This window comes from Anarrhichthys ocellatus, unplaced genomic scaffold (assembly GCF_004355925.1).
Source record: "Anarrhichthys ocellatus isolate YVR2014 unplaced genomic scaffold, GSC_Weel_1.0 scaffold9, whole genome shotgun sequence".
Taxonomy (NCBI): domain Eukaryota; kingdom Metazoa; phylum Chordata; class Actinopteri; order Perciformes; family Anarhichadidae; genus Anarrhichthys; species Anarrhichthys ocellatus.
The window spans coordinates 4,300,120-4,326,637 of NW_022280039.1; the positions used below are offsets into that span (position 1 = coordinate 4,300,120).

Consider the following 26,518-nt stretch of genomic DNA (forward strand, 5'->3'; position numbering starts at 1 on the left):
TATATATATATATATATATATATATATATATATATATATATATATATATATATATATAGTGCAACTTCTGACATAAATCACCACCATATTCCTCCTCCTGGTGCAGAACAAGTGGACAAAATAGTGTTGAAATCAAACCAACCACTACCCCCCCAGAGGTTTGAGGGGTCACTGGACCCCAGTTTGGGAACTACTGGAAGTAGAGCCACTTCATTGTTCCATAAACCCATCCCCCTCCTTGGTCCCTGCCTAGACAATATTTTGCCTAAAGCCTTCTTAAAGGCACAGAGTGAAAAGGCAAGTTTAGTAAGTGTGAGGAAATGAATCACAAGTATGCATTTGTTCCGTTCTTACAGGACATGTGTGAGGTTAACGTACATGTGTGAATCAGAGCTTTTTTTTACCAGTATTGAAGTTGTTGTGCTCTTAACAGCTTAATGGGGGTACACGGAGGTTCTGGTTCACAGCCACACAATAACAGGATGAGAGGTGTTTTAAGAGGTGGTCAGTACGAACTGGGTCAGTTATGCTAACATGATAGATGGTGTCCGAGGAGGAGAAGACACGGTGTGTTTTGGACGTGCAGGGAATCAATTCTGATGAGTCTACAAACACTCCGTGAACACAACATTTAGCTCAGCAACGTTATTCACCTCTATAACCCGGTTAAAGGAGGTTTCAACCCGACTGAAAACAGAAGAAGAAGAGCGGGTGAGAACCTCACGTTAACCTGAAGCAAACTGGAGAGAGAAAAAACACACCATTCCGCTCACAAAAGGCTTTCTTTCTCGCAGCACACTTTTGACAAAAACATCCGTGTGTACACAGAGGTTATGTAATGAAATGTAGCAGCTCTGACCTGCTCAGACTCTGAATCATATTCCTCATCGTCTCCGCTCAATGACAAGGCCATGGCTCCTCTCTCTCATCGTTCGTGAACAGCAGAGAAAACTAACATGGCTGAACAAGCATCCAGCTTAGCGCACTCCCCCTCCCTCTCCCTCCTCCTTCACATCGCACCAACACAGGCAGCTGGTAATTGTGCTATGTTCATGAACCATGGGAAACACGGGGAACACCAACTTCCTGGTTACTTTATGCACCTAGTTACAGCATTTGGTTTAGCAAAAACAAAGAGTCGAGCAAAAAGTTGATTATACAGGTTTTTTTAAAATGTGAAATAGTGTATATGACAGTTAAGTAAGGCAACTATACAAAACTTGGCGCTTCATAGCGTCGCAAAAACCTTGGCATTCGTTGCACCGATTATTAATGTATAACTTGATAGCAGCATCGATGCAACAGGAAATGCAGATCAGCAGGAAACACAAGATGGTTCACTCCTACACACGTCCGTCTTAGCTTCTTCTGTTTTCGTGTGAAGTGAGTCAGTGTGAGTCCTGGGACAGGTTAAATTCAGGCCGTTGAATTAAATTACTTAACAAGATGTGTCATAAAGGGTTGGTGTCGGTAAGGATGGTTGCTTAATGGTGAAACATTGTAAGTGGTTTTGTCTGACTTCACCTGAGCAGGTTTCACCTTTTGAACACCAGACACAAGTACCGCCAATAATTCAAGAGTCTACTGATGTCTATTAATCACAAACATCATCATTGATTGCACAATATTTGCTGTTAGATGTTTAATTCAATGACTTTGATAATCTGCACAATACATTTTGTTCATTCTTTATATCTTGTTCAGATCTGATATTGATAAGACTTTAATCTCAACGTTATTGCTTCATTTAAGATCCAGTATACTTGCGTACAGAGCCAACACAACAACAAATGTGTCTCTGGCTTACTCAGGATTGGACTGCATGATATAATGATGATGATATCATAAGGAATTATGTAAAGCCATTATGCTCTTACTCTGGCGTCATCCAGTGGTAGTCTGAAGAATATGTTTCTGGCAGACAGTTTGTTTTTTTATAACAGAATTCAGTTGTATTACAACCATGTCAAGGAAGGTTATTAAAGCTGGTGTAAAAATAAAGTTAAACGGTGTAGGCCTATTTCGGGAATTAATATTACTGATTTTCTGTCTTATGCTGATATTTTGTATTACGAGCCATGTTTATTTTAAAGTTTTTAATGTTTATTCAGCAGGGCCCCATTTCAATTTTTTTTGTGAATTAATTGGTACAAATTTGTGCCACAAATTACGCTTTGCTTGTTCTGTTCTCTTGAAAAATCAACTCCGCATTAGATTGTTTCCCCTGAGATGTTCTGTGTTTGTCTGCCCTTAGGTAGTGGAGGACTGCTCACTGCCAATGGGGTACTCTTGCCTTGTTTACTCGTGGTTAGATGTGTGAACTCACACAGGGAGACTTGCAAAAACCTCCTAAATCTTACGGAAACAACCTTCAAGTGACAGCAGAATTCAAATTGCTCTAAAGTTTCCCCTGTGCTGCAGGAGCACCACAACAAAAACAAGCTTTTAGTTTTGTTGTGTTTAAAACTTCAATTTAATTATATGTTTGTATTTAAGCCTATTGTAAAATAAATCTATATCTATTATATTCTGGAGACAGTTTATATGAATGAGATTGTAAGTGATATCACTGTTAATGTAAAGAGGACACGGCAATAAAAAACAATTCATGGTGTCACTATTTTGGTTGTGGTGGTGTTCATAAAATACATCACCAGACTGTTTAGATTAATATATGTATATTTTGGCTTAATTGCTCGGATTTTCGGATTAATTCTAAACTGCAGGGTCAGTGTGAGCAGCAACGACAAGCCACTCGTAATTGCACTACAGTGCATGGCATAATTCGGGTGTATTTTGAGGAGCTACATTACTCGTAAATGAAAAGACAAACTTCATGACGAATAAGTTACGCGAGGAGGCGGACTGCAGCTCCGGCTGCTCGTGAGGAGCATTGGATTGTGGGTATCTTGTGTTTCCTGATAGACTGACGGAGTCGGTCAGCTGTTGCAGAAGAGTTTCGACATAGTTTGATAGCTGTCTGTGCTTAGCGTTACTGTTCATTTCATGCTGTACTTCATCGGAGCCAAATTCCCCGCGCGTGCCTTTTCCATCCGTCTACTTCATCGAGTGCAATTCTGTAAATCAATCCGGTTCATAACTACATATTTGTAAAAAAAAAAAAAATAACAGACAGTAGCCTAACTTGTAGCCAACTTTCGGAATGAGTTTGAACGAGCACTCCATGCAGGCTCTGTCATGGAGGAAACTGTACTTGAGTCGAGCCAAGTTAAAAGCCACCAGCCGCACTTCAGCTCTGTTGTCCGGATTCGCGATGGTAAGTTAGTTTTTCACTGGTTCCTGTTGCTCTGCAGCCTTTTTAACTGCATGGACGCAAACTCGGTTTAGGCCATCCGCATGAACTGAACGCATATATGTGACGCAGGTGATTGTTTTGCAAAGGCCAGCGGCGATCACGACACTTTACAGGCCTAATGACGGCTCCTGTGCGTTCATAGTTACTGTTTTTTATTACCGTCTGAATTCTGCACGGGCAGCGAAATTGAATTAGTAGGCCTACGTGAAAAAGACGAAGGTCACAATATCTCAAATAAACTGTGCACTCCTACGTTTTGTCATGCGTGACCTTGCACGAGATGTTTCTCACGGTGCACCAATGTTGACGGATCAAGACCACACTGTTTAAACTTCAGAGGGTTTGTGTGCTCTCCATCACGTGTGGGCTGATCTTCCGCCCTAACAACTAGACCGCACAGAGGCACTTTATTGATTAGTCTTTTTTTTTTTTTTTTTTTTTTTCAACGTACAATTTAATATATTGACATACAAAAAGTTTACAAATAGCCATATTTATTTCTGAAATGTAGTGTTAATGACTCAGATATATGAACCTTGCTCCACGTGTCTCTCTCTAGAGGCAACTCTTTAGTGACCATTTGCAGTTCTCTTTTGGCTTATCTGCATATAAGGCTTGACATGCATATAATTGATGTATAAATTGGTCTGTAAGCGATGCATTTACAATAATGCAGTTGCCCTGCTCTTATTGCAATTAAGGGGCCCTCAAATAGCTTTATGATAACACCTAGGTTTGAACTTTTGACCACGAGCTGCTATTTGGTAAGATTTAGGAGAAGCTGCCACATCTGAGAAGACTTTCATTGTTACATTTGATGTGATTGATTTACATAGTCCTTACTGTATGGTGGATAACAACTGGTAGAAAACTGAGTGATTTAAAGTTGTCTTTATTAGACTATGTACACATATACAGTAATATAAATATGACAGCCATGTCCATCGTGTTGCTAACTGATGCAGTCTGGTTTAAAAGGATTTCGGCAGTTGCACAGTCATATGTTGATATTCAGTCATCAAGTGGGGAAGAGATATTTTCCTTCTATGATGTTCCCAGGTTGCCATGGTGGAGGTACAGCTGGAGCCCGATCATCCGTATCCTCCAGGGCTGCTGATAGCCTTCAGTGCCTGCACCACAGTTCTTGTTGCCGTACACCTCTTCGCCCTTATGGTCAGCACCTGCATCCTTCCAAATCTCGAGGCGGTCAGCAATGTTCACAACCTCAACTCCGTCAACGAGTCTCCCCACGAGCGCATGCACCACCACATAGAACTGGCCTGGGCTTTCTCCACGGTCATCGGCACCCTCCTCTTCCTGACGGAGGTGATGCTCTTGTGCTGGGTGAAGTTTTTACCCCTCAAAAACACAGACGACGACAAGAGCATAAGTTCCGGTCAGGCCGCAGCCATTGCCTCCACCTGCATCATGGTGCCATTTGGACTCGTTTTTATCATCTTCGCCGTCCACTTTTACCGCACGCTCGTCAGTCACAAAACGGACCGGCAGATCAAAGAGCTGGAACAGGTCATTCAGCTCCAGAACCAGCTGGACCACAGGGGTGAGAATGACGACCTGAAGACCGCCATCCATTTCCCTTGATTATAGCCGGCTAGCACACAACTGCAGCGGACATTCAACAATGCCTTTATTGTGAAATCTCTTATAAAAGCTTTATTTATCATGTTTATGAACTGTGCTCCCATGTCTTTTTGGGGGGAGAATTGCAAGCTTGATCTGTCGAGCTTTTTAGCGTCCACCTGTGGCCTTATTACTGTCCCGTGGTGGATTGCATTGATTTCTCCTGTTTGCCTGGCTTTAAATTAGGCTTTGTAGGGCGCCTTACCAAGCCTTTCTTAGCAATACAGATGGACGACCCACTCTACCCACTGAGCCACAGCTGATAACCTTGAATATGAATTACTGAAATATCAATTATATTAGAATCACTGGCTAAATACACTAAAACCAAAATTAAGGAACAAGTTGCGTCCTTTTAAAACATTTACACGGTCTCTGTGCTGGTGCCGTTTTTATACACACGCTCATACTCACCGGACTGAAGGGTTGCTTGTAGGAACTTCCAAAAAACAAATGCAATGTATCAAACCTATAGTATTTTTGTGCAATCTGAGGCGAAATATCACTTCCTAAAAATAAACAAGGGAATGCTTTTAACCAAAGTGTCTTACTGCAGTGCAAATAGTTCTATAGCAAGGGTTTAATGACAACCAAAATGAGTTATTAAGGGCAGCATTTTGAGCCTGATGGCAAAGTCTGTGTACTCTTGTAAAATCAATCTCTGGTTAAAAAAAAGAGAAATTTTCTCTTTCACGCTGATTTTGTGAATATACTGTAATCTGTACACTTGTTACTGGCTTTTTAAAAAGTACTGTTGAATGTATTATCACAAAGCATGCACGTGTTGGAATTGTCGGGTTTGTATGTTTTGTACTTGTCATAGTTTACAAGCTTGAGCGTGTTGGCACGTTGTTTGGGTTACAGATTGTCTAAGTGTGAAATATAGAATGTGTTCTTTTTGTCCCGTGGCACATTTCTAAATAGCTTTACTTGGCTTTGACCATTTTCGGTACTTTTCTTCATCATCTTTACTGCTAACTTGGTGACAGAAACTCAAATAAGAAAATGTCCACATATTTAGAGCTAATTCATTTTCATCAGTTATTCTCATGTGACGGTGTCATGACATTTTCATAATATATCATATCCCATAGTTGTAACATACTGTAATTATATCATGGGAATGCCATGGTCATGACACATGCTCTGAGTCATTGTTATGTACAAGCTCCAAAATTTGCATTCGTATGGTCCCGACCGGATGATAATATGTCTGTGACACGTAGCAGAGAACAAGGAGCCATAAGGGGTTTGTGCCTGACAGACTGTTTAGTAAAATGGTCGTTACGCCTCTGCAAAGCACTGTTGGTGGTGTTTCTTAAAGACTTTTCACAAGGAATAAAATGAAGACATGGTTCATTCATGTGGACTGCACACACTCTGGAACACTTCTGATAGTAATTGCCTGACGCACCTTCTTTAGAAAAAGATCAATGCAAACGAAAGGCATTTTTCTTTGGTTCATTTTTTTGTGGTTTATTTATAGGTTTGTATGTTACTGTATATGGAGAGGTCCCACTGCTTGTGTCAATGCACAGCTTTATAATGTTTTATTTTTTAGTAAATACTGTGTTTTAAGTCTTGCATTTGTGTGATGTTTTACTATAACCTGGACTTTTTGTGGTGGTTACCGGTTTGAGAATAAAACGCATCTGAGATCATTTGAGTTTTTTTTTTATTAGTATTTGCTATTTTACTTTTGCATGTATTAAAAAAATGCCAGGAAAAACAAACCGAAGAACACTTTAATTGTATTGTATAAAATGTATTTAAAACTATGGCGTCAAAAGGAAAACCACACAGGAAATGTGTCCGGACATGCAGTTGAAGTGACATTGATGAGCGTGCATCACAACAAGGCACACAAACTCCTCCGCTCTCTGACTTTTTCTGACACTCTTGTCACCATTACTGTTTGTTTTGTTGCTTGTCTGAATAAGTCGTCCACATTTTCCCTGTATTTGGCTGAGCACTCTTAAGTAGCCTATAGCACGGCATTGGTTTTCCTTCTGGCCTCTTCTCCCTGTCAGAGTAGAGTTTTATTGCCACAAATTAATTGTGAATAAAAGTGTTTGACTTTTTAGTTCTATCCAGTGATTACACACTAATAGTCGATATCACTCGTTAAAAGTAATAATAATGATGTATATACACAGCAGGTAACATGAGTTGGGCCCATGAGCAGTTTGTGTAGCTTGATAGCTGAATATATGTGATGACATTCTGGCCCGATGACCAGAGTTACTTGATCAGGACTTTGTCTTGTTGTAAGTCTGCTCTGCACCCAACAAGAAAGGATGCACCTCAGGGTACCACAGAAAGATAGTATTGCAGTATTATTATACATAAACACTACACTATATATGTACATATATACAGTATAATACAATATTTTGTATATTTTGCACAATACAATACAAATTATAATACAAATATGACTGTGATATGTATATTAATATCAATATTCTTGATTTTATTCAATATCTATACATAGTCATCTATATATAAATATAATCTCCAAATAATCTGTATCTACTTTGTCACTTTTTCATTGTTTTATTGTAGTTGTAAGGCACAATTTACAATATTAAATTTAGGCCTACTTGTTGCCATTCGATGTACTATTCATGAATCGTCAACAAATGACTGTATTATAAACTCCCGAAGGTGCCTGGAGACACACCTGTCACCTGTTAATACGCCTTCCTCCAACGCTTCGTGTTCCTCCGCCTCACCGAAGGATCTATATTCCGTCTCTGTCTCCGGGCGGATGGATCCGATGTCCAACCTGTGCGGCTTAGTGTGAAAACACCGAAAAGCACAGCTGCTTTTCCACAATGTTGCTCCACCAAAGGATACAACTTTTGAACAGGTAAGCAAGATAAACATCGTTTTGTTCGACTTAACTTGAAGTGTTTTGACGTGTTCCATGTCACAACCAGGTTATCTCTTAGAGAAGGAGAACGTTACAGGTGATGCTCTCCATCACCTGTTGGGGCGTGTTAACCTGCAGTGAGCGAGAGCTAACAGCCATGTTTATCGCGCTATTGTGTCATATTTCCAAGGTTTTGACGAATGTGATGGAAAGCGAACAACAAACTACTGAGAGAGAGACACCGCCTCAGCACTGGAGAAGTTGCAAGTTGATGATTGACCCTGCACTGACAAAAGGACTGTACAAAGTGTACCGTTATGACGGACAACAGTTTAACATACCCGTGAGCATTATATTAATATCTCTGTGTTGTCTGTCTGTCTTAGATGAATTGCTTGTCAGCATATTTTCGCGCTATAATATTGCGCCAAACAAGCATGCATGTTTTCCATTATAGTGATGCGCGTTGTTTACATCAACAGGTGGAGGACTTAGGTCTGTTTCCTGTGGAGACCGTCAGAGATCCGCGGGTCTGCCGCCTGTGGAGCAAATGCAGCAACACTGACCTTTTGATTTCTAAATTGAAGGTAACATTTATAGACATCATGTTAATCATTATAGCAATACAGATACAATGATAACAATAATAATAATAATAATAAATGTTGTTTACCTATGTCCTTTCAGTTTGATGAATGGCATGTTGGCCCTGTTCCTCCCAAAGAAGTGACATTTTCCAGGTTGAACGACAATGTGAGGGAGACGTTCTTGACCAATATGTGCAATAAATATGGGAACATTGAAGACGTGGAGATATTTTACAATCCTAAGAACAAGAAGCATTTAGGGGTCGCAAAAGTCGTCTTCGACACAGTGCGGGCTGCAAAGGAAGCTGTTCAGCACCTCCATCAGACGTCAGTGATGGGAAACATTATTCATGTGGAAATAGATCCCAAAGGTAATTACTTAGGAATACCTCACAACTTTTTATGTATTGTATAAATATGAATTTAGCTGAATTTGTTGATTGATTGTAACATGCAACCTTCCTCAGGAGAGAACAGGGCGCGGTATCTCCAGCTCCTCTTAAGTGGTCTTCCTACTCCGTGGACGCTGCCAGTGGGCAGCAACGAGCGAGCTATTCAAAGCTTCATCGACAGTTTGCTGGTAAACATTTTACATCTGCTTATAATTGTGAAGTAATCATATATTCAATACCTATCAACCAGTTGAATTCATATTTATTTTAGGGATAATATTTCTCCGCGCTTATCTTGTGTCCTCTGTATTATCCATGTCTTACAGGGCAGCACAGCCACACACCGACGAGGGAGTATCTCCAGCCCCACCAGCATCGCCACACCCCTCTCTCTGGACACAGCCTACTCCAGTATTTGGCACGATACACCTTGCAGCTTTGGGCTTACGCCACGTTCTCAGGGAACCCCCCATACTCCTTGCTTGTCTGCAACTCCTCTCTCCCAGGACTCTTGTTACTCCAGCCTTCAGGCAACTCCAGTCCTCCAGGGGGAGCCCTCCACCTACAGTGTTCACAAACCTTTAAGGAGTGAGCTCTGCCATCGTAAACCTGCAAGGTATCACAGGGGATCTGGTGAAGTCTCAGATTTCAACTTTATTTTGAAACATTGCCAACCACAGGCCCCACACCCCCTCTCTTCCCAAATACAAACTAGCAGCCAGCAGCTTGCTCTGTGGGGTCACAATGCACAATCCTCTTCTCACAATAACACAGACGCTTCCTTTAACCTTGCATCCCCGTGTCAGGAGTCCGGAGACAATTCTTTTAGCATCGTGAGCATTAATTTCACAGTTGACCGGCAGACAGCGGCATCTTCCCCACATGATGACCGTGCATGCATATCAGACTTATCTCCATCTGCTGGTAACTGTTCCTCTAGTAGCCCCCAGCCAGAGGTAGAGAGTTTGGACTCACGCATTGAAAGTTTGCTGGTAAACAGTCAGATATCTGACCCTCCATACTTTGATAGAAAGACTTATGAGGCTGATGTGCACTCTCAGGACAGCCCAACTTCACCTTGCTCTGCCAATGCCTCCCCTCTCTCGGATGACTCGCTTGTTGGCACTCTGACGTCTTGTGACTTCACAACCGGCCACCAGCACTCCTACAGCGATCTGGTGGATGTCAGTCCAACACCACTCACTGAAAATGAAGAGGACGAAACTACTCAAGCTGTTTTGTTTTTAACAAGAAACTCAGAGACTCCATCTGATCTCACACATTTTGAGAGGAAGGCTCACGCAAACCACGAAAACGAGGAAGAAAGGCTCCAGTCATTCTCACGTCCAGAGGTAACTCCTCCAGATATTTACATAAACAAGTTATATGTTGGTATAGAAGTATTTATGTTGTGCCGCAAATTAGTGACTCATATTTGTTTGTGACATTCTCAGGATCATCATGCAGCAAATGAGAATAAGAAGCACTCAAATAACAGAACTTCCAGAGCTTTGACGCCTGCAAAACAGAGCTCCTCTCTTCTTCACCCTCTGTCGTTTTCTCTCAATAGCACTCCTCAACTCTCTACCTCCATAGCTCCTCCTGCCATTAAATATGGGTGCTTCCATCCACCAGTCACCCATTTCCCTTTCCCCATTCCTCCCTTTCCCCCATCTGTTCCACCTGTCCCACCTCGGCTGCCAAATGGCACCATCCCCATCCCACCTCCAGGTTGGATCCCACCTCCGGGCCATCACACCGGCATCTCCATTCCTCCTCCACCTTTTCCAGCTCCTACTTCTATTCCTCCCGCACCAACTTTTCTCAGACCCCCTCCAGGTTTGATGGTGCTGCCCTCTGTTCCTCCCCCTGTGCACACCTACCCCTTACCCATGCGTCCTGCACTCCCTTTGGATAAGGAGAATCCTCCAATGCATGGCGGTGCACCTTTACCGTTCCCTGGACCACCCTGGCCCGCTCCACATTTCCCCAGGTTTAACCCCTTTGTGCCACCCCCAGACTACCCGCTTGTGTGGGTAAACCCTCATAAGGTCACAGTAGACAAAGTTTTAGAAATCATCATGGATGAACTGAAGTCAATCATTAAGAAGGACATGACACGTAGAATGATTGAAGCGGTCGCTTTCAAGGCATTTGAGGACTGGTGGGACTGCCAAGAGAAGAAAAGAAAGGTAAGTTCTTTATTGTCTCATAGAATGGTTAATGAAATGAAGAAAAAAATGTCTGACCTTTTGAAGCCTATAGGTTCATTATTATTGTTGTTTAATTCACAAGACACAAGTATGTCCTTTGAAAAGTGGAGCAGCAAGTGTTGAAGAGAGGAACAAACGAATAAATCCCCCAAGTCACATCAGTGGCCAGGGCAAAAAACCTCCACTGCCGTCCTTCAAGGTAAACTATTGTACTGTTATATGAAACACAGCACCATGCGACAGCTGAGTGATGCATAAATGAATGTAATGGAAAATAACTTGTTATGCAGGTAAAAAGGAAAAGAGCCAATGATACTGCTACATCAGAAGAGATAGAAAATGGGTCGTGTTCGACTCACGAAAGCTCAGGTTAGTTTTTTTATTGCAATTAACCCTCATTTACTACATTATAACTCATTTGTCTCTTCTAGACTGTAGCTTGATCAACTGTGTTGCTCTCTTTCCATGAAGATGTGAAACAGGGGGAGGACAAAGTGAGACCTGCCTCTGAGAGAGCCAAACGCAGACATGCAAGACCACACGAGCTCGACAGTGATCATGATGATGAAGGGAAAGATGAAGACAACACACTTCAAGATGAAGAAACAACATCAGACAAAGTGGAGGCTGTTGTGCCAGTTGATGATGCTCATCAAAATCTGGTGAATAGAGATTTTGAACAAAAAGTAATTACAAACAAAGCCTGTCGTTCAGAGCCTGTCATTTGTTTTCAGTTCTTAAAAATACATCTGCTTTCAAATGAATTAAATCACATCTTGATCTATAGTCTATATGTTAAGATTTCATAATATAACTTGTGCTCTAATTAGTGTGACAGAGATGATGATGATGGTGATGATGGTGATGATGATGACGATGATGACGATAGTCACCCGGAGGAAGACAAGGAGTTCGCTCAAAAACACACAGAGGATAAAAATGCTGTCATCTTCGAAACGAGTGATGGAGTGCAGTGCTTAGGTAGCGGTACGTTAAAACGGTCATACAGTTCACACATTGAACACTTATGAACATACTTGTGAGTAAATATTTTATGTTTCTTTGTTACAGATACTTCTTCAGAGAGCAGCTCCTCAGAGGAAAGCGAGTCCTCGTCAGACTTTGACTCCTCTGACTCGTTCTCAGAGAGCTTTGAGGACTCGTCCTGCTCTGACCTCAGTCCGGAAGATGAAGAAATGGAGGAGGTGTGTATTGTCATATCGTCCGATGAAGAGTCGATGGAACTTCAGCCCCCCGTCACCCCCTCAGCCCCGCTAACCCCTGGAGCTCAGCTGGAGCTGGGCCTTCAGGACTGGTCAGGTCCATCTCATGAGGAGGAAACTGAGGAGAACCAGTACACATCCTGTCAACAGGACACCTGTGACTCGGATGTCATGATGGAGCTCCAAACTAGCGAACCTGAGAACCATCTGTCACCTATAGGACGTCCAGGTGCTGTAGATTAAAACACTTAATAATAACCATCATCAATATGTGTTAAATTAGTTAATAGTTATTTTACTGTTAACAAACAAGAAAATTATAATTTATAATCTTTACAAATTATTAGTAATATAGTATATGAATGTTATAATGTGTGTGAAACAATAAACTCCTAACACATAGTTTACTAATATAATCACAATGCAATTGTTATCATCTCCTGATCAGCTATTTTAGTTTAACTGACTATCAATTAACAGTTTGTAAATGATGGTTATTTTAACATGTTACTGTTTCAAGTAGATCTTATTTTTCTGGCCCCTAATCGGGACAAAATCAAAAGTAAAGGTTTAGGAGACATTGTTTGACATACAGTAGGTATGAAGTATTAATCCTCAATGTGCATGAATGTTATTACAGATCATTCTAGTAACTTTTAACAGCCATGCTAGCTGCTTTGCGAGGCTGTATTTAGGAACAGCGTTGCTTTGAGCTAAATGCTAAAAACCGGCATGCCAGTTAGCAACAAACACAAACTACAGCTGAGGCTGATGGGAACGTCATTAGCGTTGCAGGTATTTTTAGTAAGTAGGTATTGTAAGTAGATGTAAGTATTGGACAAAAACAAGTTATTACAATTCCTCCTCTGGTGTGTACACAGTTTCACGGTAAATTGTGTGAACAATGGAACAAACGTATTGAGAGAAAATGGTGGTGAAAATATGATTTTGTAACGTGTTCTTCTTATTTATCTGTGTAGCAGCAGAGCTACACCTTGATGTGGAGATGGAAAGCCCTGACTGGACGGAAGAGGAAGAGTCATCCGGGATCATAGAAAACCTGAGGCCTCTTACTCCGACTGGCTGCTTTCTGGACAGTGACCCTGATCTTCTGATGAGAAGCAAACCCACATCCCCTGAGGAGGAGGTGCAACAACCACAAACACCAGGCAAGGGGATAGTGGCTGAACTGGAAAGTGAGGACTCGGCCGATGAAGTCTTCTCCCTCTTTCCGACAGGCACCGAGCTCAATCTAGCTCCCTCTGATCCCCCGGCCTCGTACCCATCATACCAGGATATGCCCAAAACTCCTGGTAGAGAGGACAGACGTGGATGGACGCAGGATAATTCTGGGAGAGCTCCAGCAACACCGGGCAGAGGGACAACCATGTCATCAGGTAGCACAGTGATGTGCCCAACTCTTTGTAGCCCACCACCTGTGCCACACCTGTGCAATCCATATGTCACGGCCCCAAAGACTCCTGGAAGAGACATCGTCCTACCCCAAAGAGCCATAGTCCACAGGAGGAAAACACAAACGGGGACGACCTTTCAGCCCCCGTTATATGATTCTCTCGGAGGGTCTCCCATCTCAGTGTCCTCTCCATGCAGCCTCTCTTCATCCGACTCTGCCGACGAAAAGGGCACGCCGATCGATTCAGGTGTGAAAAAGAAGCCCTTGCAGGGACTGGAGAACATGCCTGGGCTCCTGGATGAGGAGTACAGCAGAGAGACAGAGAGATCCTCATTGAGGAGAGAACAGTGGAGGAGGCTAAAGAGGAGGTGGAGAATCCATCATCGGCGGAGATCGCTTAAAAGGTTGACTGGTTCTCTCACCTCTCACGGTCATCTTCACAGGTGGCGCTCACTGTGTGAGGAGAGGAGGATACTGCATAGTGTTTGGAGGGAGGGCCTGGATGAAGAAGATGAAAGGCTGCTGCAGTGTACATATGAAAGGCTGCAAGTGCGGGATAATGGCTTGGGGTGGATCAGTGACACCCTGTGGACATCTCACCCTCATATCCTTTTTAACAGAGTTTCATGTTGAAATTAAACGAGGTCAACAGGAGTTTACAGAAAGTGAACTGAGTAACTGATGACGTATTAATAGATTTAATCATGTCCAATACACAAATGGCTGAGATTAATTCCCTAATGTAATGTATTCTTTTTATCCTAATATCTAAGAAAAAAATCAAACCCTACCAATTAAACACAATACATCGTGGGGAAAGCCATTATAATGTTGTAGTTAAGTATCAAGTGTGCAGTTCTGTTGCATATTCCTTGGAAGGTTTGCTATTGAAACATCAATTTACACATAAATAATGAATTCAGATAAATCAGTAACCTCATGTGCTTGACACACAGTATTGTAAGTAATCTGTGCTTTACATCCTTAACTTGCTGCTCACTGACAAAGGTCCTCACGGAGAAGAGTGGGGAACATAAATCCTGGCAGCCAAAACACAGGACCGGCTCTGCTCGCAGTGAAGGATTCTACAAAATTAGCAGGAAAGATAAGATGAAAAACCTCAACAACGCAAAGCTGGCCTCTGAGCTTCCATCTACAAGTACTCAGGTATTAATGAGGGGAAACTGTGAGGATCTCTCTGCCCAGTTTATTCCATTCAGTGCTGAATATCAACATATATTTCAGCAGGGAATGTGCATCCCAGCTCAGCAACCGGTCTCACTGCGTGCTGGATCTGACTTCAGGTCTGAACAGCGTCGCCTGCTGTCCTCTTTCAGTTGTGACAGTGACCTGGTCAAGTTCAACCAGCTGAAGGTAAGATATTAGATAACTACACTCAACTGCAAAAACCCTGACAACAACACGAAAAAAATATTTTTATAGGAATTTGTTGTAAACTGCTAGCATTCCTAAACCGCATACTTTATTTATCTGAATAGAACAAAAACAACGGAACGATCTTTTATCAGTGTGCAAGTCAGGGTCTGTTTAACATAAATTTGATTATATCTCATTATATCTCTTATATATATATATATATATATAGCCATTGAGATGGTTTCATTTTAACGTGAATGTGAATGTTTGTTTTGCTCAAAACACTTTGCTAAGTCCCATGTCTGTCCATATGCACAGACCTTGTTGTGGTCAGTATTTTTTAGCCGATGTAGACGACAGTATTTGAATGATTACCTGAAAGGAGTAAACTGTCATGTCAGCATTTGCAGCAGTTGGAGCCCGTGTTAACAAATGGCCTTATTTTGTCACGATATACATCAGTTCCGAAAGAAGAGGATTCGTTTCACCCGGAGTCATATTCATGAGTGGGGCCTGTTTGCAATGGAGCCAATAGCAGCAGATGAGATGGTGATTGAGTATGTGGGCCAGATCATCAGACAGGTAAGACAAACTTAAACTAATTACAAGGCTTGGAAATAAATTCATACCCACCCTTAGTGAAAAATAGGGTTCATTATCGGATCATTTGAATGATATCTGCTCTGGGCGCATCACTGTCTCTCTCAAACACAAACTAAGCAGTGTTGGTATTGTAAGTGAAATATCCCTAATCAAATCGATATTGGGTATCAATGGCGATACTCGGCCCTAGTAACAAATTTCACTGATAAGCTTTTAATCCGCTTCTCCCCTGTTCGTTTCCCCTGACTTGGCCCAGTGGGCCACTGGGACCCACTGGTTATTCTGGGTACTTTCCCAGAGTGTGAGGAGGGTGACAGTGATAAACAACACACGCATGAATCGGCACATCTGTTTTCTTTCTCCTTAGGTCATCGCTGACATGAGGGAGCAGAGATACGAGGAGGAGGGCATTGGAAGCAGCTATTTGTTCCGGGTTGATCAGGACACCATCATTGATGCTACTAAATTTGGGAACTTAGCCAGGTTTATCAACCACAGCTGCAACGTGAGTATAAGCTGCGGTTGGAGATGAAAGTGATTAAAGATAAGATCAAGGTTTGTTGAGTAAAATCGTTAATGCAAAATACACTTTTTTGTCTTGCAGCCCAACTGTTATGCAAAGATCATCACTGTGGATTCTCAGAAGAAGATAGTGATATACTCCCGACAGCCGATAAGCATCAATGAAGAGATCACATATGACTACAAGTTTCCCATCGAGGAAACAAAGATTCCTTGTTTGTGTGGAGCAGATAGCTGCCGGGGCTCCTTGAACTAATCTCTAAGGAAGTGTTGTGATTGTGACGCCCAGAAGATGTGTCAAAAAAAAAAGCCATTTTAATACTATTCAAAACTGTACAGTCTGGAGGCCTTACAGGAGCTCACTGATGAGTGGTGGTGCTGCTCAGCGAATAATGGTTTAATAAACTGTCCTAAACAGCATGCAAGACAGTAATGGATTATCAATGGAGGTCCAGCATGAAATCATAGTGTGAAGTACTGGTTACCACTGTACCACAAAACAAAATCCTCATTTTCTGGTAAAACATTACAAAACACAACATTTGGATGTAAATTAAATAAATACAAAAATGCCTTTGTTGCAATGAAAGGTCTGTTGACCTTCTGGTCCAAATGTCCAAACTGAAGTGTATAGTTAAATGTTTTCGTTTATGAGAGCTTATGTTGTGTTTTTGCTTGAGTCAAGCTTGTATCAATAAAATTAGTTTTCTTGCGAACATTTTATGAAAAAAGAAAGTGTTGCATTATAATTAAATGGGGATTAATAAACAACTCATTAGGTGATCTTTCATGAACATCAGGAGAGATTATAATGAAGTACTTTTTGACAGATAAAATATATATCACATTGTAATAAAAAAATGCAAGTCACAAAAAACAACATGCTTTGCACATTATTATTGTGTATCTCACAATATCAAAGCCTTGATGTAATACTCTTCAACAGAAAGTGTCTTTTCATAGTTAATTGATAGTTATTTAGACTTTCCGTAACTGTAAAGCAATTGCAAGACGGGGATCACATGTTCCTTGAAACTCCATTTGCTGTCAGGATCGTCAGATTTCCCCGAGCATTCTGGTCTGCTTCGATGGCCTCAAAAAGAGCCTTGAAGTTTCCTGCACCGAAGCCCTGTGGATTAATCATGCGTTTAAGTTGCGTTTTGGCAGCAAAGTGAGCCCTACTCCAAGCCCAGATGTTGAAATAGAATAATGTGCTGTATACTTCATATCCCTTGTAAAGGTTATCTATCCAGTGGCGCCCTCACCTGGTGGTTATGTCTCTGAATGACTTCCAAGAACACAGTGGGGCGATCCTGAACCGGCTTAGTGAAGATCTGAAGTAAATAGCCATTGTCGTCGTAGTCCACCAAGATCTTCAGTTCCTGGACATGAGTAAGGTCACAAGATACAAATTAATAACATTGTAATTAATTTCTCCACTTGTTTTGGTAATACTGAATAGCTACATGTGTTGTCATTTTGTTTGCTCATTACAGCAGTTGATGCAAATTATGTTCTCAGACTCTACAGTACAAATACCAAACACTTAACAAAGGAGACAAACAATACAATCAATGCTTTGACCAAACGTAACATGATGTTCAAATGTGTTCAAATACGATCTTAGATCTGACCTGCAGAACATCGAGGTCCTCTGAGATTTTGACCTTTGACTCTTTCAAGCTCTCCCTGAGTTGGTGGTAGTAGGTGTCTGGCACACACATGAACTCCATCCCACGCTCTTTTAGGTTACGAATCTACAAACAAGGGATTCATCAGAGATTTATTGTCGCTGTGTTTTGGAATGCATCCATAAGGCCAAAGTGTCTTGTAGACTTACTGCAGTGATGACATCTGATGTGTTCATGGCTATATGTTGCACTCCTGGACCTCCGTAGTACTCCACATATTCCTGTGAGTGAAAATGTAGGGAAAGGATTACCTGTTATTTAACCATTATTGTGCAAGTAAATTGTTTCTAGTCCACATGTGAAAGTGTAAAGAACATTGCCTGGATTTGAGACTTTCTCTTCCCCATGGCAGGCTCGTTGATGGGCATTTTCACAGTCTCCTCGTAGTTTGCCACAACAATGGAGCTCAAGGCACTAAACTCTGTCTGAAGCTGCTTGTCATCTACCGACCAGAAGCGGTGAAAGAGAAGGTTTCTTTGATACCTGTTAGATCACAAACCAGAGATCAAGAGCCGCAAGTTCAAACCTCATATGGTGGGTCAAACAGGTCAAATCATTTGCAATGTTTAGTGTGTTTTACTGGTCAACACACAAGTTGTATTTTAATTCTTTACATGCCAAGAACTGCTGCTATTATTAGCTCATGATCTAAATTGGAGAATTGCAGTCTGTTAAACATGAATGAATGTTTTTCTTGGTTAAGAGCCAGTTCCATCAGGTTCTTCCCATTCGAAAATCTCCAGCCTAAGTTACTCTCTCCTGGATCAACCAATGAGCTTGCTCATTAAGAGAACTGCCCTTCCCCGCCTTTTCTGGCCTATATGATGGGGTCAAAACAAGATCCAGATGTGGAAAACTACTGGAGAGCCACTGAGGAAATGCAAAGTCATGCTGATCACTGACTCGTGCCGAGCAGAGTTACGTAAGAACCAGACACACTTGGACTCCTCTTTTCACCCACTGCTCTGAAGAGCAATGTTGTTATCACATGTGACACACAGCATGCTAAACTCTCTAAAAGATGAGCAGTTGATTAGTTGATAGTCTTTTACCAATCCACCACTGGGACCATCTCATCATGCGATTGGTTTCCCACAACGTGATCAATGAAGTTCAGTTTTCCACTTGGTCTGCATGGAAGCCAAAGCACACAAACATAAGCTGTTGTTCCGTCTTCATCGTCTTATAAACATTATAAGGACTTATGTACACTCACAGTTTGGCTAGTAAAGGATCCTTGAAGTCAGGGAGCTGGAAGCCTGGCAGAAACAACCCACTGTAGCCGGCCCTCTCCACAAACGTGTGTGTGGTGTCACCATACTGCAGCAAACACAAGCAAGTCTCCAATTCTGGCATTTTTTCTCAATCGATATGGAAAATAAATGTTCAATGTAAATTCATAGGATTCATACTTAGAGACTTGTCTTACCGTTTGAAGCACGGCCAGCCTGACTTTACCATGCTTGTCCTCCAGGGTGCAGGGCTCCTTTACAATAACTGCACCTCGCTCTCTGGCTTTCTGTGAACAAGGACATTTGGTAAGTAAAAAATATGACTTTAATAGCATTCTTTCACAGCAATTAATTATGAACTCAAAAGTATATAGTGCTTTAGAAAACAGCTAAGAATTCACTTAAATGGAAAACCTGTTTTGTTACCTGCACAAGGAAGTCACAGTCCTGCACTGTAAATGCAACATCCTTCACCCCATCCCCATGTTTGACTAAATGATCGCCCATCTCTGAGAAAATATGAGAAAAATGTTTTTTTGAATGGACAAATAAAACAGTGACTGATCAAACCATGTCATAGTAAGTACAAGTTTGGTTTGCCAAAATATGAGTGATTTGTATTGTGGCAACTCCTTTTTTTGCTCTCTCAAACAAATGTGTTTTATATTCTTAGAATTGTAACTTAAAAATTTGTTGATGAAAATGTACATTTCAAACTTAAAAATTATAGTTTTGTATTTATTAAGTATGTATGGTTGATTCTGACATGTGACATTTTGACAAACACAAATAACTACTTCAGCTATAAAAGGCTACGTACCTTTGTTTCCAGGATTGAGGGCAGATGAGAACACATAAATGATCTGTGAAATACAAATCATCTAGCATCAAAACATGACCCTCTCCTTCTCTATCATTTGATTTGCAAAATCACAATTTGAGTCCAATATAGCTATTTATTTAAAGCTAATGTTACAATCCACATTACTCAAGAAAACTATGACATTTTGAGATCAGTTGTGTAATTAAACAAATTTCTTTTACGTATACTCACTAAAAGTCAAATACCTGCAGAATACACTGTTTGTCATTATTGTTTTGTTGCACTAAAATAAATCTTGCTGATTGTCTCATGTGTGCGCTGTACTTCCAGGCACTGACGATGCTTTACCTTTCCTTGTTTGACGACATGGGACACCACGTCACGACTGTCTGTCTCCAGACCCCGGTAAACCAGAGGCTCAAATCCCAGCTTGTTGCAGTAATATGATGCAGCCTGTTGAAGACAATGATTTATATTCAACAGAAAATCATGGCAATTTCTCTTAAATGTTACAGTTAACTGAAATTCGGCATGATGTCCACATATTGGCCTTAAACTCTCTGATAGCACAGTCTTCCTTGCAATAATTTTGGAGAGATTGTTTTTGCTGTCTGCACTCAAGTTGCATCACATGCATGTCACCTGGGGTTTTGCATGCCTTGTCCCCTCCACCCCTCAGGACAACCAATTACCTTTGTGTAGTCTACTCCTTCATTTGTGTGAAAGTTGGTCAGAAAAAAAAAAAAGATATGTGTCCGAAAAACTGGACACAGAGCAGTTTGAGCTAACTTACCTGTTTTGCATTTCCAACCCAGAAGGTTATGTGATCAAAGCAGAGGAACCTTCCCTGCTCATGCTAAGGACAAGAACAAATATTTAGCTTTTGTCATATGTAGTCAAAACATTCCCCTAACGGGACATGTGGGAGAAAATCAAATAGAAGGTTGAAGTAAAAACGCATGTTGAAAGGGAAAGACACTCTATAGAAAAATGAACACAAACTAAAGTTTTATCAGCCTACCTTTTCGCCTTTATCTGTGTATGTTGTCTATAATTTAAAAAAAACATCAGGACGTCATTGTATTACAAAGAAAAGCAAAGCCATGCTGAAGTACATTGACAGATGTTATGACCATGCAAACACAAGGTCTCTTTATCACAGTTAATAATAAGATAAGAAGTCATCTGAAAATTACAGTGAAATGTAACTCACCATCTTGCTCCTGGTGACCTGACTGTCAGAATGAAATCAGCAGTGAATCTCTGAATTTAAAGAGAAGGAATCCACTTCTAGATTCACACCCACCGGTGAGGAGGAGATATTTGAAGAGAGGGAGGAGGAGGAGGGATTGTATTGATTCATTTTTCCTGTTATACGATGACTACTTGGGAACAAATGTTGAAATACCACAGGTCTCATTATCACTTAATGCACTGACACTCATTTTGTTTTGCATATTTAATATCGTCCCTTCATAATCCCTCCTAAATACAAAACAACTTTTTCACATAGATTTAGAATTACAGAAGTGTTTTTCCCCCAGAAGGCAGCCATATGTTATTGTTTAAGTGGAGAGAGGAGGTTCGCTCATGGAGGACTCTCATTGGCCCGCTGTGGGTGAGCTGTGTGAACACAAATGCCCCCCTCTCATTGATCCTCCTCCACGTATATCATTCCAATCATTGTGATTATTTCAGTTAAAGAGTTACAGAAAAGAAAGCAAAGCTATACTATTGATACTACAATCCATTGGTAGGGATTGAACTCTGTTTTTGTGACATTATAGGTTGAATTCATGGATTCCAGCTCTTCCCAAAGTGCAGCTTATTTCGTGCACATTGTTGCACAAAAAATACAACAGTGCAGTATCTGAAAAACTGTATGGAATCAGACTTTACTAATTTATTATACTATGTCCATTATGACATATGTGAACAAACGACAATATGAAGATAATATGATAAGTTATGTTGAATTGTAATTTGAAAACTAGAACATATTTTTACAGAAAATACATCAAATACATGCACAACTACAACTTGTAGCTGCAGAATTACAGCCTGCCATATACAGTAACAGCACTTTCTTTGAGAAAAAAGAAAAAGTGCAGGTGTAGTGTTACATCAAATTAATTTGTACACATTACATTTTAAATGCTTTTGTATTGATTTGTTAACATCGTAATAATTCATCACACAACAAGACACTTTTTTTCTGATAGCTCAGTGTGCTTAAATCATACAACACAAATTTCAGATTTAAAAGAAGCTAAGCAGTGTTCACACTGCCAGCACCGGTCTCATGCCTTGGTTAATAACTCAGATTATTCTATTGTAATAATTCAACAACTACTAGGTTTACATTTGTCATGTTTGGTATAATTTAGCTTCTCTTACAACCTTCCAAATCTGTCATCAGCTATGTTCCATTAATTCTAAAAATGTAAATCAAAATAGTATTTTCAAATATAAAAAAAGAAAGAGTGATGGTGCAAAATCTCAGAAGTTAATGATATGCAATGACTTAACATATGAGTGACATTTATAACTTTAAAAGTAATCTGAAATTGCCCTTTTAATGTTGCTGTTATGCAATTCTGATCAACATTCATATTTGTTCAATAATTTCACCTTTTATTTATTCCAAGTGCCCATTTATCTTACAGTATCAGAGTTTTTATACTTTGTTGATATAGTTTGTCTGTGGATATTTTGTCTCTGTTGTGTTTTTGTTTAGTTGTAGTTTTAGGTACTTGTAAGGATGTCTGATATAATATTACATCATAATAATAAATAATCTTAATAATACCTCTTACAGCTTGCCACCGATACCCCCTTTGCATACAGACTCCTGTATTCTATCATTAAATGTGTCCTGATTGGAGTATACTAAAAGTTTTGGTTTTACTTAGTTACAAAGTAGCCCCTCAGTATGTCGTGATTATGTATAAGCTTTCAGATTTGACCATTGACCTGTGTGGAAAAGGCAATAACTCCAAACACAAACTTCTTCCACAAAGTGTATGGAGTCTGAACATCTAGCAAATCAATATATAGTCTAAGAGACTTGTAAAGAAAACTGAATTGTAAAGTGTGGCCAGTAGCCTATTCCTGAAACATATTTAGTCAAGTCCTCCATAGAGCACGTGTTGAGCAGCTTTACTAGAGTAATACATGTTTGTTAGTTGTGTGTTACAGCTCCACATTCCAGTAACAGCTCACTAATGAGAATTCTGAGCCCACCTCTCATTGCTCACACTGCGACTATCCCTGAAGATCTTTGTTTTTCATGCTGTTACCAGGAGGTTCATTGTCATGGGATGCAACTACACGCATGCAGCCAGAGGAACACAACGTTTATTGTTTATTAACTGGATCCCCATTAGCTGAGCGATAGCGGCCGCTAATATTCCCGGGGTCCACAGAAAGGACAAAATATAACACATACAAAACATGCAAAATATGATGTGAAACAAACAGTTCAACACAGTACAGTCAGAGTAATATATTTCTTTAAATAATAGCAGCTGTTATAAAATATTAATAGCTGCTTTACATAACTACATCTATTTAAATTGATAATGTGATATGGGAGGTGTAGAAGTAGTTCTTCCAGCCTTTTAATAGTCTCATTTAATTGAAAACTTTTGATAGATTTAATATTTCAGCTGGTTGAACTTGCATTGCTGTTGTCTCACTGCAGTGTTTTAAATGTTACCTCATACATAATGCTGCATTACGCTAGACTGTAGGCTTAAATCCCGTGGTATTCAGTCTCTCTAAGGACAAACTCCTCAGTGAATCAGGTCCTTCCCACACCAGCACTACCCACATTAGTGTCGTAGCTCAGTCGAAGGGAACAGAACAGCTGTCAAGACAAGAAATAACAATGAGCGAACTATCATCAAAACTAAATCCGCAAATACTATTGAATGGTGAACAACAGAGGCAACAGCAGGAGGATGCTGCTACAATAGAAGGGCAGATGTCCTCTGTCGGTCTGGAAGATGAATGTTTGGAAGACAGCGTTGCTGCAGAAAAGGAGACACAAGCAAGGGTGCAGTCTGTTTTCCAACAGGTACGTAACCAGATCAGATCACAAGTGGGTATGAAGGCCCCAAAAAGCAGCATGCTGGAGCTGGTGCAAAGAGTCAAAGACAGAGAAACGGAGATTGCACAGGTGAACGGAGAACCTGAGGGCAAGAATGTCAGCAGCAAGGAGAAGAAACCAGCCGAGATGCTGACTGATGAGAGCAAAGATGGGATGGATCTAAAGGAAGAGGAGCTATGTGCATTTTTTGAAAAAAAGCTTGAGGTGGGTAAAAAGGCCTTAAAGGTTGAGTTTGAAGTGAAGATTTCTCAGGTGCGCAAAGAAATGCGGGCCTACACTGACCAGTCTCTGAAAGAGTTGGAGTGTAAGATGCAGAGCTGGCAATCCCACAATCTACAACATCGCAAAGAGCAGCAAGACAGCAAAGGTCCAAACAAGATACAGAAGACTTCAGCAGCTCCGTCTCTGGCATCCAGACGAGGAAGAGTCCTGACTCGGACCATGACCACCATCATCCCTAAAACGTGTGCCCCAGTCATCATGGGCCCACGCGCCAAATCAGAGACACTGAGCTCCTCGAAGGGTGCAAGCTCTCGACTCCTACTGAGGGATCCAGTGCTCTCCCTACCAGTCAACAAGCTTTGCCAGAGCCGCAAGCCGCTGCTCCCAGCTTGCCCACCACTACATCAGCACAAAAAGGTTGTCCGGCCGAAAGCTAAAACAGGAAACTGACTCAACTCGGGAGATAAAAACGGAATAATGATCGTTTAGGCAAATGTCCTGAAAGCAAACAAAGCATTCAGGTCAAAATTGTCAAATTTTTGAATGGAACCTCTGTTATTGCTTGTTGATGACTAATGCTGTACCTGCTAAACTGCTGTCCAGTTTATGATTTGCCAGAGGCGCTGTTACTACTACAGCACTTTCAGCCTGATTACTAACTTTATGTAGAAATTTTAAAAAAAAGTTTGGAAATAACAATTGTAATTGTAAAAAAAATAATAAAGCATATTGTGAGAGTTTGAAAAGAGATTCCTCATTCACTTTAATACAGTCAATGCATTTTTGTGCTTCAGCTGGTATTCCCCAGTCCTCAACAACATCAGTATCTTAATTTATAACACAGGCACTGTAAATAATATTGAAATTACTCACAAAAGGACTGAAAGATATTGCTTTAATGTGTTAAACTTACTTAAAATTTAACGTCGGTCCCATGAGTGTTACAATAATCTCATTGGCATACATCTGATGAGCAACCAAGTGTAAAACAAATTACATTTATTAAATTAAAAAAAGAAAACATTTGCTTTAGTACCCAGTGTGATGAGACGCTTTACCCTTGAGGACACATATTTTTGGTAATTGTACAATCTGACCAACAGATGGCAGCAGTTCATTTATATGGAATCCCATTCAGGTTAATGTCACCTTGCTTGCAGAGAGTGATGAAGCAGTTTTATAACTTGTTGTAGCTGCAGTGGAGCAACTTGAAACTGTTTTGTAATTAATGGGTCGTCATGTGGAGCGCTAATATAAAAAGCAGAAATGTGTGTAACACCCTGAATAATGATTGGAAAGGCTTGTGTCATTAAACAAGCTGTACAATATAAAAACTGTGATGGGACAGTGAGGAGTACTTGACCCATGAAGTCACTAATTTGAAGTGAGAGATCAGCTGGAAGGTGAGGTAACCTCTTCCCTTATTAAATGCTGCGGTCTGCTGCTGCTCCCCAGTGGCCAAGCAGAAGAGGACTGCTGCTGTTCCGGTATAAGATACCTGGAAAGATGCGTATCTATGCTGAAGAGATGAAAGGGGGCATCATGCAAAGGGTGCGAAACCATTTGACTCCATTTTCACTTTGATGTGACTTTTTAATTAATTAATTTGAATTATTTGAATAATTTCTCATCATGATGCTGATTCTGCACGGTCAGGACAGACTAAATGTTTTTATCTGTCAATTTCTTTCCTGCAGAAAATGTGCCATTTCTTGCTTCTGATGAGGGACAAAAAGGGTTAAAAACAGCAAGTACTCGCTCCCTGTTTATGAAGGTGTTACTTGTGCAATAAAGGTGATCTGCACCCTATCATTTACGTCTGATATTTACTCATGCAGACCTGAGCACCTGAGTGCTTCCAGCAGCTGAACTGGCACTGGGACCAGTCAGTGACAGGAGATGCATTTAGCCCTGAAGCAGGCACAGGAGCCGTGTGGCTCGAGGCAGGCCCTTCTCAATGGACGGGATAGAGAAGGATGTGAAGAGGATCTTTGTGTATAAAGGATGATGGGCCCTGAGCGACCATATCCGGAGGGGACGAGAGCCCACCACATTCAGGTCTGGCCAAGCCACGCTGTCCACGGAAGCAGCATCTCTTGCCTAACGATATTCTCCAGCAGCAGGGTTCATTACTATGCACCATGCAGCTGGTTCTTGGCTTTCATAGACAGAAAGATAGATAGATAGATAGATAGATAGATAGATAGATAGATAGATAGATAGATAGATAGATAGATAGATAGATAGATAGATAGATAGATAGATAGATAGATAGA

The 26,518-nt window shown here is 40.8% G+C and overlaps 4 protein-coding genes across 5 annotated transcripts in view; 2 read left to right on the plus strand and 2 right to left on the minus strand.

The window, feature by feature from the left end:
- Positions 1-1,009, minus strand: part of kdm2ba (lysine (K)-specific demethylase 2Ba) — an 8,899-nt gene extending 7,890 nt beyond the window's left edge. Inside the window, exon 1 of one of the 2 annotated variants that reach the window (XM_031849395.1) lies at positions 860-1,009. In XM_031849395.1, the coding sequence (XP_031705255.1) occupies positions 860-913 (54 nt within the window). In that variant the 5' untranslated portion in view covers positions 914-1,009. The remainder of the gene's footprint in view (positions 1-859) is intronic. The other variant, XM_031849394.1, reaches the window with a different exon arrangement.
- Positions 1,010-2,893: 1,884 nt separating this feature from the next.
- LOC116384518 (calcium release-activated calcium channel protein 1-like) lies at positions 2,894-6,618 on the plus strand. The gene is made up of 2 exons (XM_031849290.1): positions 2,894-3,277; positions 4,376-6,618. Exons 1-2 carry the CDS (start codon positions 3,164-3,166, stop codon positions 4,916-4,918), a joined length of 657 nt encoding a protein of 218 aa, XP_031705150.1. The 5' UTR covers positions 2,894-3,163; the 3' UTR covers positions 4,919-6,618.
- A 1,378-nt stretch (positions 6,619-7,996) lies between these two features.
- Positions 7,997-16,818, plus strand: LOC116384667 (histone-lysine N-methyltransferase SETD1B-like). The gene is made up of 17 exons (XM_031849554.1): positions 7,997-8,175; positions 8,315-8,419; positions 8,520-8,790; positions 8,887-8,999; positions 9,138-10,163; positions 10,266-11,003; positions 11,107-11,223; positions 11,315-11,393; positions 11,496-11,686; positions 11,855-12,011; positions 12,096-12,476; positions 13,228-14,265; positions 14,662-14,828; positions 14,910-15,035; positions 15,501-15,620; positions 16,009-16,146; positions 16,246-16,818. Exons 1-17 carry the CDS (start codon positions 8,038-8,040, stop codon positions 16,417-16,419), a joined length of 5,079 nt encoding a protein of 1,692 aa, XP_031705414.1. The 5' UTR covers positions 7,997-8,037; the 3' UTR covers positions 16,420-16,818.
- A 363-nt stretch (positions 16,819-17,181) lies between these two features.
- hpdb (4-hydroxyphenylpyruvate dioxygenase b) lies at positions 17,182-23,220 on the minus strand. Its single transcript, XM_031849370.1, has 14 exons — positions 23,209-23,220; positions 20,931-20,957; positions 20,703-20,765; positions 20,258-20,362; positions 19,907-19,949; positions 19,513-19,595; positions 19,284-19,373; positions 19,071-19,174; positions 18,907-18,984; positions 18,175-18,337; positions 18,004-18,075; positions 17,798-17,920; positions 17,429-17,545; positions 17,182-17,292 (listed from the first exon to the last, which is right to left on the minus strand). The coding sequence occupies exons 1-14, from the start codon at positions 23,218-23,220 to the stop codon at positions 17,182-17,184; spliced, it is 1,191 nt and encodes a 396-aa protein (XP_031705230.1).
- Between the last annotated feature and the right edge of the window lie 3,298 nt (positions 23,221-26,518).